The sequence below is a fragment of the Colobus angolensis genome, unplaced genomic scaffold (assembly GCF_000951035.1).
Source record: "Colobus angolensis palliatus isolate OR3802 unplaced genomic scaffold, Cang.pa_1.0 Scaffold20, whole genome shotgun sequence".
In the NCBI taxonomy this organism is placed as follows: domain Eukaryota; kingdom Metazoa; phylum Chordata; class Mammalia; order Primates; family Cercopithecidae; genus Colobus; species Colobus angolensis.
This window is the reverse complement of record NW_012115155.1, coordinates 123,252-138,735: the sequence shown is the minus strand read 5'-3', so window position 1 is coordinate 138,735 and position 15,484 is coordinate 123,252. Positions and strand designations below refer to the sequence as shown.

Genomic DNA, 15,484 nt, shown 5'->3' with positions numbered 1-15,484 from the left:
TATATTTTTTATTAATCTCAGACTTTAATTTTTTTATGGAATTATGTTACCAAGTCAGTATCTTTACAGGATTAAAAGAACACAAAGGAAGAGACCCTGGGAGCATCCTTCAAGATCTGTTAGCTTCATTTTCCAGATGCAGAAACTGAGGCCCATTGAGGGGAATTGCCTTTCTCAAGGTCATGCAGCTGATTAGTGGCAGAGATAGGACTGGACATCAGTATTCCTGACCCCTGTTGATTTAAGGGGTGACTTAGCAATAGGTCTTTCTAGTTGGCCTGTAAGGCCCTGACATTTAGGTTGTATTACTTCAGCAGACCATTATTGTGATCCATGTGGCAGCTTCATATTGTAGAATGAGTCTTGTGAGAGGGCTAGCTGAAATGACTGGTGGGTGGCTAGAGTGGCAGTATGGGGCAAGTTAGTGTCAGGGACAAGCCTTGAAATGAGAAACCAGGTTACCTAGGGTCAGGCCTCATAGTGTCCCAGGGATCTTGGACAAATTTTTCAATGTCTGCTTCCTCAATAGTAAAGTGAAATTAATGGTATGTGCCCTGTCTCTGCTTCACAGTGTGGTTTATAAAGTGTAAAAGAAAGGTGAGATGTATATGAAATTTTATACTTTAACATGTAAGGAGTAATTCACAAAAGCCAACACTGTCATTGTTTGGCGGAATAAAAGGTCCTTTTAGCCTTTTAGCTGTTGGTGTCAGTATGCTCTTGTTTTGGAGTCAATCCTTTTTTTTTCAGAAGAATCCAATTTCTTGCCTTGGGTTATTGACTCTTTCAGTTGTAACTAAGGATAATAGCAGTTAAGCTCAAGCTGTAATAGTAGAGCTCATTGGAAGCCAAACCAGGCACAGTAACTGACACCATGTAAGTTGATTCTATTTTGCATCTCCCTGTAAGTGTGTTTTATGTTATTTATAGCTTCCTATTCATGTAGGCACCAGCAGTAAACTGGGGAATATTTGTGGCAGGAATTTTTAAGAACAACTTTAGCATCATCTCAGGCCCTGATCCATTTCCTTTTCTACAAAATTGTTTGAGATTATATCGTATATGTTACAGAAATAATGGTTTTCTGTATGCTCGAAACTGTATACTAAAGTAAAATAATAAAGTTAACCAGAATTATCCATGGGGAACAATTCCAGTTAAAATAAAATGCAGTGTCTGGAAAAACCTGATAGTAGTGTTTTTTGTGGTGATGTCCAGGTAATGATTAGATGCAATAAACCCGGGTAGTAGGGAAGAAGAGAGATGTGGGGGTGAGCAGCCCGAATACCTTGCTGGCATAGCAGCTGCCTACCTGCACCCAGAGCCCTGAGCAGATATTACTAGTGTATTATTTGACAGCCAGCTTAGTGGTCAAGAAGGACATTCATTTGGGGTAGAATGGCAAACCACTTCATCTGGGGCTGAAGACTTGCATTTATTGATCATTTACTACATGCCACGTGTTTCGTTTAGGATATATATGTGTGCATATATATAATTTTAGAATATACCCCATGGTAGAGGAAGAGCTTACAGTGAGCCAACATCATGCCACTGCACTCCAGCCTGAGCGACAGAGCAAGACTCTGTGTCAAAAAAAAAAAAAAAGGCCGGGCGCGGTGGCTCAAGCCTGTAATCCCAGCACTTTGGGAGGCTGAGACGGGCGGATCACGAGGTCAGGAGATCGAGACCATCCTGGCTAACACGGTGAAACCCCGTCTCTACTAAAAATACAAAAACGAGCCGGGCCAGGTGGCGGGCGCCTGTAGTCCCAGCTACTCCGGAGGCTGAGGCAGGAGAATGGCGTAAACCCAGGAGGCGGAGCTTGCAGTGAGCTGAGATCCGGCCACTGCACTCCAGTCCGGGGGACAGAGCGAGACTCCGCCTCAAAAAAAAAAAAAAAAAAAAAAAAGAATATACCCCATGGCTGGAGGTATCCAGCAACCAATTCAGGAGGAGAGCCTTCTCACACTCAGTAACTTGGCTGTCTCATCCACTTAGGAAGTGTACAAGCCCCGTCGGAAATACAGACGCCACCAGGGAGCAGAGGAGCTGCTTGATGAAGAATCTCGAATCCATGCTACGCTTTTGGAATATGGCAGGTAATGAGTGGGACCCAGTCTAGGTGTCTCTTTTAAAAGAAAAGCTAATTTAAGTTGCTTCATTGGGATTAACTTGACTGGCTTCTACCTGATTAAGTTTCTGCTTTCAGCCATGAGATTTCCAACATCATCAGGGACTTTTCTCTGGTAATGAATTACCTGTTTCTATGGGCATCCTTTGTAATTCCTCTCTGGAAACGTGCACCTGGCTCTGCCCTCCTCTGGGAGTTGGGGTGTTCCAGGAATTTACAGAGGCTGAGGTACTCTGTCCTTCATGCCCCTGCTGTTTGTTAAAATCTTCAGGTAAATGAAAGTAATGAAAGCAGTTTCAGTGATTTCACTTTAAGTGTTAGAATAATAATTTCCATTTCCTGTGAATATTGTCCTAACTAGGAAAATGAAGAATTTAGAAGTAGTTTTGTCGCTTCTTAAAAACATCTCTAGTTAAAAAAAAAAAAAAAGTCTTATTTTATATCCTTAGTTTTTACTTAAAAAAAATGCAAGGACATGCTTCTCCCCATTGACTTTTTTGGTTGTCACTGGGCATTAACCTTCTTTTACATCATGCATTCTCTTCTTAGGGTAACTGATTCCTTGATGTGAGTAAGTCTCCTTGTGCTTCCTTTGTGTTGGGAGAGGCTCCTGTGTGCTGCTCTGCCTCACAGCCCAACCCCTGTGGGGTGGCTGGAACTAACTGCACTGCCACTGGCATTTCCCTAAGTGAGCATCTGATGGCTTTGCCTGCCCTCTAGGGTACTGGAGAGAACCAATGGGAAATTAGGCTTAATTATTCTAGTTTCCAAATGGAAGTGTATGCAATTGCTTGTGTTTTTTTGTTTTTTGTTTTTTGTTTTTTTTCCTTAGAATAAAAACTAGTCTGTTTCAAAGGAAATTGAAGTAGTTCTGGCCCTAGGCTGTGTGTGATGGCTGCCCCCACAGTTCACTAGTTGCTACTGTGAATTGAATGCCTCCTCCAAGTCAGGCGTCACCTGGACTAGCTATGTACTGAAAATGCCAAGTAACTTGTTAGCAGTTATTAATGATGATTAATTATTAAGAATTTAAAGACAGCAACAACAGCCAAGTGAGGACCCTTCTAAACATGGGGCACTGTGCTAGTGGACGGGTTGTGTGCTCAGGAAGCCAGCCCTGGGAATCATGACAGAGTCTCTCTAGCCATGCCCACCTGCAGGTGAGCAGGTGAGGCTGCACAGCTCTGGGAGAGCCAAAGCTGGAGAGACAATCTCTGTGGGTGTCACGTGTCCCAGAATGAAGAAGTTCTTGGGAGAATGTAGTGGATTTTGTGAGTTTGTATTATTTATGTGTCCATTTTTTCCATCATCATGGAAAATCGAATTTTCCTGAGGATGAAAAGGAGTTAGAAATTCAGTAAATTGTCCACCTCGCTGAGACCAATGTTGACAAAATTTCAGAACATATTCTTGTTCTGAAATTCTCAGGTTCAAATGGGATCTTTTGCATATACGTTGTAGATGGTAGCTAGTATCACCATCTGAAGGCTGGGAAAGTTCAGAGCCTCCCTGCCTGTCCTCAGGAGTGATTGATGCAGTTTAAGGTGAGAATCTGGCTTGGCTGTCTTTAGGAAAGGAAGCAAGACAGATTTTGCATGACTGTTTTCAAACTCTGAGAAAAACCAGTGTCTTGATACCAGTCCTGGTTCCTGTTGGTATGGCCATGCTGACTTCTGCTCATTTCGAAGGCTAGGTGGGCATTTCCTGAAGGTTTTAGGTTTTTGGGGTTTTCTTGGGTGGGAGAGAGATGTTACTTTTTTTTAGCTTTTTCGGCAAGGAGAAGCTAAGTTTGTGGCAGGTAGAGTAGTGGGTACTTAGGACATTCTGATAGTATATTTAGCTCATTCTCCTCTTTGAGACTAATAATGACAATATTCAGAAAGGTTAAAAAATGACTTACTTAAGGTCGTAAACTAATAAGAGGCTCAGACTAGTACTTCAGCTAAGGTGTCTGGAACTCCAAAAGCATGTCATTTTCATTGTCTGCAAATACTGTTTGTGCCTTCAGTGAGAGCATATTTTTAGGCTCTGAGTTTTAGAAAGACTGGCCATGTCTGTTCTTTGGTCTGAAACTAAGTAAGAAGAGAATAGTTATTAAAACTCACAGAGCAAATCAGATCAAACGTACAGGCCCCAGCAAGTGTGTGTTCTATTCCACCTCCCTGGGAAGGCTGCTCCCTTCCTTTCTGGCAGTCTGTTTCCTCTAGGTTCTGTTCAGCACTCTCCACTGCATGGACATCTTTCCCATTAAATGAGGATTGTATGACACTATATGTGTGTGTATATATATGTATATAATTTTGAACAGTTTGTTCACTGTAGAAAACACTCAGTAAATGTTAACCACTAGCCGCTGTCATCATTCTCCTTATTGTAATCATCATTATTAGCAGCCACAGTTTTCAGTTTTCACACGCCCTCACATGTGACCATTTCCCCTTACAATTCTCCTTGTGCTTTTGTGCTTGTGCATGAGTGAAGAGGGGAGCTTCCCCTTGGCCCTGTGAAGGTTCACCAAAAATGAACTGACAAAAGGCAGATGAACAGGAGAAAGTGGCACACATAATTTATTATTGTACGGAGGAAAACCACAGAAGTGTGACTACCCAGTAACACAGTGATGTCCCGATGCATATATATCCTTCTTCACAGGGAAAGGCAGATGGGGAAATACGCCAGTTTGAGGAGTAGTAAATGATGTTTTGGGGAAAGGAATCAGACGATGGTTAATAAATGACTGTCTAGAAATTGAAGGGGACGGGAAACAGACCATGGTTTGGGTTCTAGGTATGGTGTTTAATTTTCAGTCTCTTGCTCTGTGGTAGATAATGAGATTTCAGGGAGTGGATGGAAGACACTTGTGTTTTCTTTAATGGGTCCTGTCTTTATACAGATGAGAGAAAACACCGTGTTCTAACATCTGACCGTCAAGTGCCTTTAATTCAAGTTATTCAGCATATTAGGGTGCCATATTTGGGGGCAACAGCCCTTGGACTCCTTCACTTATTACCCCTCATGCTAGCCCTCCCTCTAGCACGGGTATGGGAAGTCTCACCCTCTGGCCCTTTTCTCCCCAGCCCCTGTCAAACAAGGCTGGCCCCCTGCTGGCCCCAGGACTCACTTTGTTCCATCTTCCTTTCTCCTTTAACACTGCGGCATTCCTGACTTCCTCACCCACCCCCCACTACAGTGTGGCATCACTGCGTTAGGAGTCCAGATCCCCTGCCAGTGTTTCTGTTTTCTACCTTATCTTACGTCTTGTCAGAGGGAAAGTATTTTGACTTCTAGAGCAAGAAGGTCTGAAATCAGTGTTTCTTCCTTGGGGTTGAAGGTCACTCATCAGCCTTACACGTGTGCCACGGTGCCCTTTGGCTTTTAGATCCACATTCCATCTCCTTCCCCCTATTTTGACTCTTGGTTGCTTAAATAAAGGTGAATTATGAGCCTCGTCAACTATGCTGAAAGCCTTAAGGACTGTTTATATGTTAAAAAGCAGGTTTGGGTATATTTTTCTAAGTGTTAATGGTGTTAGGAAAACAAGACTCGTAGTTTTGATTTTGAACATAAACAAAATTGCACACCTATAATATTTCAATTTTATTACAAATTCATTCATTTTTGAGAGGCTAACTTAAGCACCTAACCGTGCTATGAAACTGCTACTCTGGGGAAATGCATTTTATGTGCTGTATATTTGACTTGGAAGAGGAGGTTTGGAGCACGGAAGAGGAGGTTTGGAGCACAGCCTCCAGAATGCTGGAGTGCCTAGAATGACTTCCAGGCAACTCAAAGTTAGGCCTTGAATACTGAGGAACAGGCTAACTCCAGCATTCTGTAGTTAGTAAATAAAATATGACGTATCTCTCCCAACCTGTTTATATCTCCGATGACGATAAGGCCTATGACATGCTCATAAAAGGTATTTAGTAAATTCTTGTCAAATGAATAAAGAACAGAGTTCACAGTCCTTAGTATTTAGGGCTTTTTATGTCCCTATTTTGTTTTGTATTCCAAACAGATAATGTCTTCGTTTGGCCTGAGATAATTGTTCTTAAAAGTTAGTTTGTTTTCTAGAATTGTGGTGTCCCGTATGGTAGCCACTAACTATACGTGGCTATTGAGCAATCGAAATGCAACAAGTGTGGCCCAGAAACAGAATTTTGATTTTAATTAAGTTAAATTTAAATTTTAAAATTCATGCTTGATTTACTTAATGGAAAATGTTTATCTTTGGAATAACTTGGGCATGTGAACCTACTAACCTACTAATTTAAAAATTGTCTGCATGTCCCTCTTTATATTTCTTTTGTACTGTGCTGTTCTAAATGTACATCCTTGATTTAAAGACCAGGTCCTATGTCTAAGGTGTGAAGAAGTGAACTGGATGATGGGAGGGGCTCTTTGGCGCCAGCAGTGTAGGTAGCAAGAATCCATGAGTCAGAGCCAAAGAAGAGGAATGCAGGAGCAAATGGAATCATGTGGGACTGCAGTGAGAGCTGGCACTTGGGGGAAACGGGCAGGGCTGATAGGAGAAGAGGAAAGGGAGGCAGTAGTTAATAGGCAGTTAAGAACAGAGCTTTGTCATGGAAACCTCACTACTTTGTGACATAGATGAGGCCTTTAGAAAAATCACGTGGACTCTTCATTCATGCAGCAACTATTGATTGAGTGCCTACTATGTGGCGGACGCTGAACTGCCGGGCAGTGGGGATACTGAAGTGAATGAAACTGTACATGAATATTTATAGTAGCACTGTAAATATATTGCATAATATATTGCACAATTATGAATTTAGCAATTCATAATTGCTAAAAAGTAGAAACAACCCAGATGTCTATCAGCTGATGAAACAAAATGTGGCTTACCCATATAATGGGATATTATTCAGCCATAAAATGGAATTAAGTAGTGATTCACGCTTCAACCTGGATGAACTTTGAAAATATTCTCATGAGTCAAAGAAGCCAGACACAAAAGACCACATATTGCGTGATTTCATTTCTATGAAATCTCCAGAACTGGTAAATCCAGAGAGACAGAAGGTGGATCAGTGGTAGACAAGGGCTGGGAATAGGGAAGAATTGGGATTAACTGCCAATAGTAACAGAGTTTCTTTTTGAGGTGATGGAACTTTTCTTGATTTCCATAATGGCGATGATTGCACAACATAGTGAATACACTAAAATCCAGTGAGCAATACACTTTAAAATGGTGAGTTTTATATTACATGAATTATAAGTCAGTGTTTCAAATATTTTTTAAAAGTGAATGAAGCAGATTTCTTCCTCTCCAGGAGCTCGACAGAAAGGCTTAGAGGATTACTCATGACCGATAATTATGTTCACCATACAGTGAGTGCACTGGCTCTCACAGAAGCTCACATCTAGGGGGCTAATGTAGTTTTGGTGACTTAGAAGAGTCTTCCCAGAGCCTCTGTCTTTAAGGAGGAGTAGATTTGTCCTGGGAATCAAGTCACTCAGATTTGGTTGTTTACTTCCTTATTTGGAAAATCTGTGAAGTCCCTGTGCCTTAGAGAAGGACCTTATGTCTTCTGCCCTAAAAGTCTCCACAGACTAAAGGCGTAAAACAGGAAGGATGAATACTCAAGATGCAAGGACACTTCTGTAGGAGTGGGACACTTGGGCAAGACTGTATTATTCAGGGTTCCCTGGTTGAGAAAACAGTACTCTCCCACTAGTTTCAGCAGAAGGGACTGGTTACAGGGCCAGATGAGAACTAGGCTGATCCAGGGTCAGCTCTCAAGCTTCACATGAGAACTGGAGCTCCAGGACGCTGCTTCTGCCTCCAAAATCAGGAAGCTAGCTCACACTCTGTAGGATTAGGAAGCTAGTGCTATAGTGGTTTGACAAGGAAGGAAACCATGCTGCTTCTGTCAAGTTAGGGAGCTCTGAAAAACCAGAAGCCACTGTGATAGCTGCTAGCCTCAGAACCTGGTGGTTTCTACTGTGATCTACGCCAACACAATGGATCCCTTATGCTTCCCTCTTTCCTCCTTTAACTGTTCCATATTCAAAACTCTAGCAAATGCATCTGATTGGTGGAACCTTAATAGTATTCAGAACCCTAGGTGCAAGGGAGTATGGAAAATAGTCTGTTTTCCAGCCTCTGCAGTACTGGAAGATGCACTGGATATTAAGCCAGTCCACGGAATCTGCCATAAGGTCCTTTACAGAATTCGTGTGGATAGCCAAAATTTAACCTTGGTCTGCTACACTTTGGACCTATAGGTTTATTTCTAAAGGGTGGACACACTGCCCAGCAGTGAGTTTTTGGTCTCCCCAGTTATTTGACAATCTGTTGCAAGGCCAGATGATACTTTTGGCTTCTTGATTTTCACATTTTTTTCACTTATGTTTAGTTTGTTCAGTGAATATTGGAAAAACCAAATGTGAAGGTAGAATCTTTGCCCTCAGGAGAATGATACAGATATGTAGCAGTTGCACATAATCACCATCTGGGAAGTGAGAGGAGCATGAACAGATGCAGGGATGGGCAGGCCAGGCTGAGCACATGTGCATGGGGGATGCTTCACAGGGGAGGAGGCTTTAGAGCTGAGGGGTGAAGGCTGAATAGGGAAGCGGGGGAGAGAAGGGAACAGCTTAGCGTGTGCAGAGCTCTCTGTTCAGGCAGTAAGTGTAATAGGAACACAGAACGTGCTGCTGGTGGTGAGATGAAACAGTGGTTAGGCTGAACCATGGAGGAGAGGCTTTATGAGGCTCCTGAGGAGGTTCTGTTTTCTCCTGAGGGAAGAGGCCTGCCATTGATAAATGTACATCAGGCCAATGCAGAAGAAAACTCTAGCAAATGCATCTGATTGGTGGAACCTTAATAGTATTCAGAACCCTAGGTGCAAGGGAGTATCATATCTGTATCATTCTCCTGAGGGCAAAGATTCTACCTTCACATTTGTTTTTTCCAATATTCGCTGAACAAACTAAACATAAGTGAAAAAAATGTGAAAATCAAGAAGCCAAAAGTATCATCTGGCCTTGGACAAGGAATGGGCAGGAGGAGTGTGGGGAGTGAAGCTGGAGGACCAAGACCAGGTGACCACACAACCCAGAAGTGAGGCATGCAGAAGCGAGGCAGAGAGTAGCCTTTAGTTTGTTCTTTATTTTTATTTATTTGTTTTTGAGACAGAGTCTTGCTCTGTCACCCAGGCTGGAGTCCAGTGGTGTGATCTCGGCTCACTGCAACCTCTGCCTCCTGGGTTTGAGCAGTTCTGGTGCTTCAGCCTCCCGAGTAGCTGGGACGACAGGCATGTGCCACTATGCCTGGCTAGTTTTTGTATTTTTAGTAGAGATAGGGTTTTACCATGTTGGCCAGTCTGGTCTCGAATTCCTGAGGTCAGGTGATAGGCCGGGCTCAGCCTCCCAAAGTGCTGGGATTACAGGTGTGAGCAACCACGCCCAGCTCAATTTGTTCTCCTTAAATGTTTGTATTAACTTTATTTTCTTACAAATCACTTAAAAGTGTATGAGGCTGAGTGGTTTGCGTTTTGCTTTTTGAATGGTTTTCGCATTGTTATTCTTGCATTTTTAAAAAACATAGATTAATTAGAGCCAGAAAATAAACTACTTGAAACTGAATTGGGTTTGTGTGTTTCTTTGAATTTAAGGTTGTGTGAAGTGAGTACACATTATTGGCATCATGCTTGGATTATGTTTGAGAATAAAAAGTGTGCTATCTAAGTTACGGAAGTAGCCATTAAAGGGCATGTTTGGCTTAAGGAAACACATTTACATTTGTTTATATAGATATTTTTAAGGCTTTTAGCTTAAACTGTGGCTCTGAAATGCAGTTCCTGATTCAAAAAGTCATGATTGCACTTAAGGGAAATGTTGCACTCTATACTGTCTGAGAGTTCCAATTTACATTATAGTATTTGCATAGCAAGTAGGGTGGCTGGCCCTGTATTCAAAAGACAGTGGAATATGTTTGTAATTTAGTAACTTGTAACTTTTTCTCTAGTCACCAAATGGCATAAAATCTCTTGATGCTTTTCATGTAAAAAGTCAACCAAAATGCATTTGACTGAATTTATTGTAATTTTCTGAGTAGTAATTAAACTCCTTTTTTGTGGTCTTCAGGAGATATGGATTTAGCCGCCAGAGCAAAATGGAGAAGGTAAGAAAAACATTGATAATAGGAGAGAATATTTGAGAGATGGAAGTGACTCCCTTCACCTCTGACAATCACAGGATAGGCAGCTTCCTGGGAAGCCCAGGAAGGGGATGTGGCAGGGCTGCTGCTGCCCAGGCCCTGATCCCCGGACAGGCTGGGATAGCAGGGATGTGTGAGCTGCCTTTGGCCCTTGCATCTCCGTCATAGCTTTTCTAGCTTGCCACCTCTGCAGATTGGGGAGCAAAGCAGCAGTCTCATCCTGGGGCTGGAAATGAGGGGTGATTGAAAGTTGTGGCCCAGGGTCAGTCACCTGGGGTCTAGTAGCTCTGCACTATGAAGATGAAGTCCACTGCCAGGGCTCCCAGAGCACTCCTCATCTGAGGTGAGAGACTCTGGACAGATGTGAACAGGATGTTAGGTAGAGCACAGCTGTGAATTACAGGCCTGCCCTCTGTTGAAACAGCTAGTCATGGAAGGGCCAGGTAAGTCAGGATGGCTTTTCTAACTTCACAAAGGATGCCCAAAGATTTCTGTTAATTTATGTGTTTATTAATGATGCTTCATTGTCAGCAGCAGGGCAGGTACATAAATGTTATGTTGCTAAACCCTTTCGGTGTTCCAGGCTCTACGTGAAGGACTCTATATTTCAGTTACTCCCTTGAACAGCTCTATGAGGAGGATACTTATTTCTGCTTTTTAGATCAGAAAGCTAATGCTCAGAGAGGCTCAGTGATTTGTCCAAGGTCACATAACTCTGAAGTGAATAAATAAGAATCCGAACCCAGAGGTCTGACATCAAACCTGTGCTCATAGCCACTGCTTTCTAACTAATAAAGTGTCAGCTAAAGTGGTCGGTGGCCTCTTAAAAAGATCTGTTATTAACCTCTTTTCATTCTCCCCCTGATCCCCAGATTTCTTGAACAGGGCACACTCCCCCTGCTGTTCCCCTGTCACCCACTCCACTGTGCAGCTCCCCCAGGCTCCCCCTCTGCTTCCTGTGGTGACTGTTGCCTCAATCACTGCAGCCACCCGCAATGGCGAAGAGTACCGTTCTAAAGCCAGACTGGCCGACTTAGGGCCCCAGCTCCTCCATTCACGGAGTGACTTTGGATAATAATCATTGTACCTATCTCACAGCATTACTGTGAAGATGGAAATGTAAAGGACTTAGAATGAGCCAACACATAGTAAACATTTAATAAACATTATTATTATCAGTGTTAGTTATTGGTACTTAGTCATGTACTGACGATACCTTCTTTTTTTGTTTTCTCATTATTTATTTTTTCCCCATTTGTGTTTTTTACTCAACTGAGTAATGATACCCTGCAAAGCAGCGTGTTTTCTGGATTTCATTATATCATGTTTTATCTGCTGTATAATAAGGGTTTGATGTGTATATTTACTTTGATATGTAATTTAAGTCTGAAAAGATTGTCTTTATATATGACTGGGCGATTTGGTTATGATTGGAAAAATCATGAAATGTCCCTGAAATAGGATTTAAATTGTACTTATCCTGTCATTTTTATGGCAGACGGCACATTTGAATTAGAAGTCTCATCGCCTGTAGATGTGTCCAAGCAGTTAGGAGCTCACAGTGTTCCCATGGGCAATGATAGACTCGTTATAGAAAAACATCCTAGAGTTGGGATGGTCCAAGAAGGGCATTTGAGACCCAACCTCTCTTTTGACCCTAGAAGTTCTTAACATGCAGGGATCAGAGGTAAGCCTGAGGTCACCCAGCTGGTGGATGGCAGAGATAGAATTAAAACTTATAGCCTGTCTTGGACTCAGGAAGGGGAACATCACACACTGGGGCTTATCATGGGGAGGGGGGAGGGGGGAGGGATTGCATTGGGGAGTTATACCTGATATAAATGATGAATTGATGGGTGCTGACGAGTTGATGGGTGCAGCACACCAACATGGCACAAGTATACATATGTAACAAACCTGCACGTTATGCACATGTACCGTAGAACTTAAAGTATAATAAAAAACAAAAAAAAAAAGAAAAAAGAAAAAAAAAAAAAAACTTATAGCCTGTGATTGAGGAGGCAGCAGTTAATCCAGGGTGCCTTGAGTTTGATGTGCGTCATTTAAGGCCTGGGGCTGAGTCCAGAGCATGCTCCTTGATCATTAGATAAGGCAGTTTTCATCCTTCAGACCGGTGGTATTCAAACTGTTTTGATTACTCTAAGCAGTAAACGTGTAATTTTTCATCATGATTCAGTACACACACACTAATACCACCAAAACAAAAATTGCACTAAGCGGTACTTAACCCCTCAGTACAAAGCACTCTGGCATGTTCCATTATGTTAATTTATACAGATGCTAGTCGTACCTGCCAAATTACTTTTATGTCCCACTAATTGATCTTAACAGGCAGTTTGAAGAAACACTCCTTTAGTAGTGATCTGCTCTTGAAAGTGTTAAAGGACAGGGAAGGCTGGGTCAGAGTGGAAGGGTGGATCAGGCAAATGTGTGGCCTGAATTTAATCGGTGAGCAGTTGGGACGTGGAAACAGGCATTTGCCAGTTCCTGAAGCTTAACCTGCCGGCCCTGTACTTGAGTGGAGGGTCAGTACAGTCTCGGGGTGTCTCCACTGTCTCGGGGTGGTGCTGCTCTGCAGGTTTGTTTCTTTCACAGACTCATGCCTCTTGGCAGTATTGTCCTTTCTCTGCTAAGTCTCCAACTCCCGTGCTCAGCTGTTTTCACATCTTCCCTTGCAGGCTGAGGACAAGAAAACAGCGCTTGCAGCAGGGCTGTCAGCTACAGAAAAAGCTGATGCCCACGAGGAAGATGAGCTTCAAGCAGCTGAAGAGGTGTGTGGTCCATGTAGGCACTCTGAGGTTTCTGTGTAAGTCATTTTGGGAGAAATTGTACTCTTATCTCTAGCATTGCCAAATGGCCAGCACCTCCCCCAGCCAGCTGCTGCAAGCAGGCCTTTCACACCTTCCAGTTTCCTTTTATCACCTGCCTTTGAGGCTCACATAAGACGAGATCCAGGAAGACACCCTTGAATATCACCACAAAGATCTGTGTAGGCATATTGCTTCTGCCTTACATGTTCAGAACCGCTCACTGCTGCTCCCATCCATTCTTCTTTCAGCAGCGTATTCAGTCGCTGATGACCAAGATGACCGCCATGGCAAATGAGGAGGTGAGCGGGAGTCGGGGAGGTGTGGAGATGGGGACTTGTCACCACCCTGCCCTGCTGGGGTCTTCTCCCAGAGAGCCCACCTTCTCCAGAACCCCCTGTCACCATCACATAGTACCTCTTCCCCGGGGAGTTCCTTTTGGTAATCTGTTTTTAATGTCTTGTGTGTCATCCATGGGAACCTCTAGAAGGGAGACTTGAAGGACCCTTGTGAAAGCAGAATATTCCTGCTGGGAAGTTCACAGGGCCCCTGTGGAAGAGCTGGAGCTGGCCCACAAGTTATGCCTCATGCTGAGGCAGCTCTTCTGCTTTCTTCCTCCACTATCTAGGTGGGAAGCAGGATTTTTGAGATTATGGTTGGTCTTTCCAGAGCCTGTCCAGAAGGTATAGCCAAGTGTGAAAGAATCATTCTTTTTCTTTTTTTTTCGAGATGGAGTCTTGCTCTGTTGGCCAGGCTGGAGTGCAGTGGCAGCTCTGCCTACTGCCAGCTCTGCCTCCCAGGTTCATGCCATTCTCCTGCCTCAGCCTCCCAAGTAGCTGGGACTACAGGCACCCGCCACCATGCCCGGCTAATTTTTTGTATTTGTATGTGAAACATGGGGTTTCACCATGTTAGCCAGGATGGTCTCAATCTCCTGACCTACTGATCCACCCACTGCGGCCTGCCAAAGTGCTGGGATTACAGGCGTGAGCTGCCGCGCCTTGCCTGAAAGGATCATTATTTTTGAGGCCTGGGAAGACCTGTGGTAATAAAGAGATATTTTAAAGTTCTGAGATTCTTTGTTCTTTCCCATGCTCTTCTCTATTCCCTATGTCCTAAGCCTGCCAGATCCCCTACAGGCTCTGTTTGGTGGTCCTCAGGAGGTGAGACCTTAGGGTGGGACACAGAAGGGAAGAACCATTTTCCAGGGGTGCCCAGGCTCAGAGGAGGATCTAGCACCATCTGCTCAGTGATTCAGGAGGTAGCTGCGTGTTTGTCCTGAGGCTTCTTTCCTCCCTTCCTGTTGGTAATATGTGGCAAAGCCAAATTATTTTTTCCCCTGGGAATATTATCTGTTTTACCATAATAGAGTGTTCAGATTTTCCACTGCTGTGGAAGACAAGGCTTGGCCTTGAGAACATCCCCTCCATATGCTTGCAGAGCCGTCTCACCGCAAGCTCCGTGGGCCAGATCGTGGGACTCTGCTCTGCCGAGATCAAGCAGATTGTGTCCGAGTATGCAGAGAAGGTAGGTTGGGGCCCAGCTGGAGTCTGTGCCCCAGATCATGCTCCATGGCTTTGTTCTCCCACTGCCCTACCCCACTGCCCCAGCAGTGCCCTGTGTTCTCTCGTAACTCACCAGCCATGTTTGTCAGAAGCACACTGGGCTTTACCATGCACAACCGGTTATCAGACTTACCCGTTAGTTAAATTAATTTTGTTCTGCAGTGCCCATTTTTCTGTACATTTAAAGAGAAAACCTGTCTCACAGAGCAGTTATCACATTTGATAAATTCATGCCCGAGGGTATGGGGTGAGCATTTTTTCTTCTCTATGAGGCCTCTTATAACTTGGGCTCGGTTTGATGATTGGGCTGAGGAATGAAGCTTTGCCTCTTAGGAGATAAACCCCATAACTCAGCCAAATCCAAGGCAAAATTTTTTCTTCTACTTTTATTAAAAGAGTATAGAATGAAGAAAAGCCTGAAATCGTATTTCAGAGTTTGCTTTTTTTTTTTCCATCCTAAGAAAAGGCAGGAGGACCTTGAATATTTCAGGGAGACGGTGATTAATCATTTTGCACATAACTGATTCTGGTCTGGCTGAGATGTAGTATCAGTAAAATCAGATTTACAGGACATTGTTGCACATCCCTCCTTCCCCAGCCCTGTCCTAAAATGTTGATATCTGTTGAAGCATCCAGCTTTGCTTTCCTTTTCTCAGAATCTTTTACTACAAATTAGCTCTGCCCTGACTATCTGTGACATATTCTTCTGAAGTGATTGCACAGGTGATATATAGCCAGAACTATAGGTGCACACCACCACACCCGGCTAATT

The 15,484-nt window shown here is 43.4% G+C and overlaps 1 protein-coding gene across 1 annotated transcript in view; it reads left to right on the top strand.

Moving 5' to 3' along the window:
• The window catches only part of CCDC93 (coiled-coil domain containing 93), a 95,410-nt gene that overhangs the window by 25,843 nt on the left and 54,083 nt on the right, over positions 1-15,484 (top strand). Inside the window, exons 7-11 of the mRNA XM_011941605.1 lie at positions 2,002-2,102; positions 10,247-10,283; positions 13,019-13,111; positions 13,399-13,449; positions 14,588-14,674. Coding sequence (XP_011796995.1) covers positions 2,002-2,102; positions 10,247-10,283; positions 13,019-13,111; positions 13,399-13,449; positions 14,588-14,674 — 369 coding nt within the window. The remainder of the gene's footprint in view (positions 1-2,001; positions 2,103-10,246; positions 10,284-13,018; positions 13,112-13,398; positions 13,450-14,587; positions 14,675-15,484) is intronic.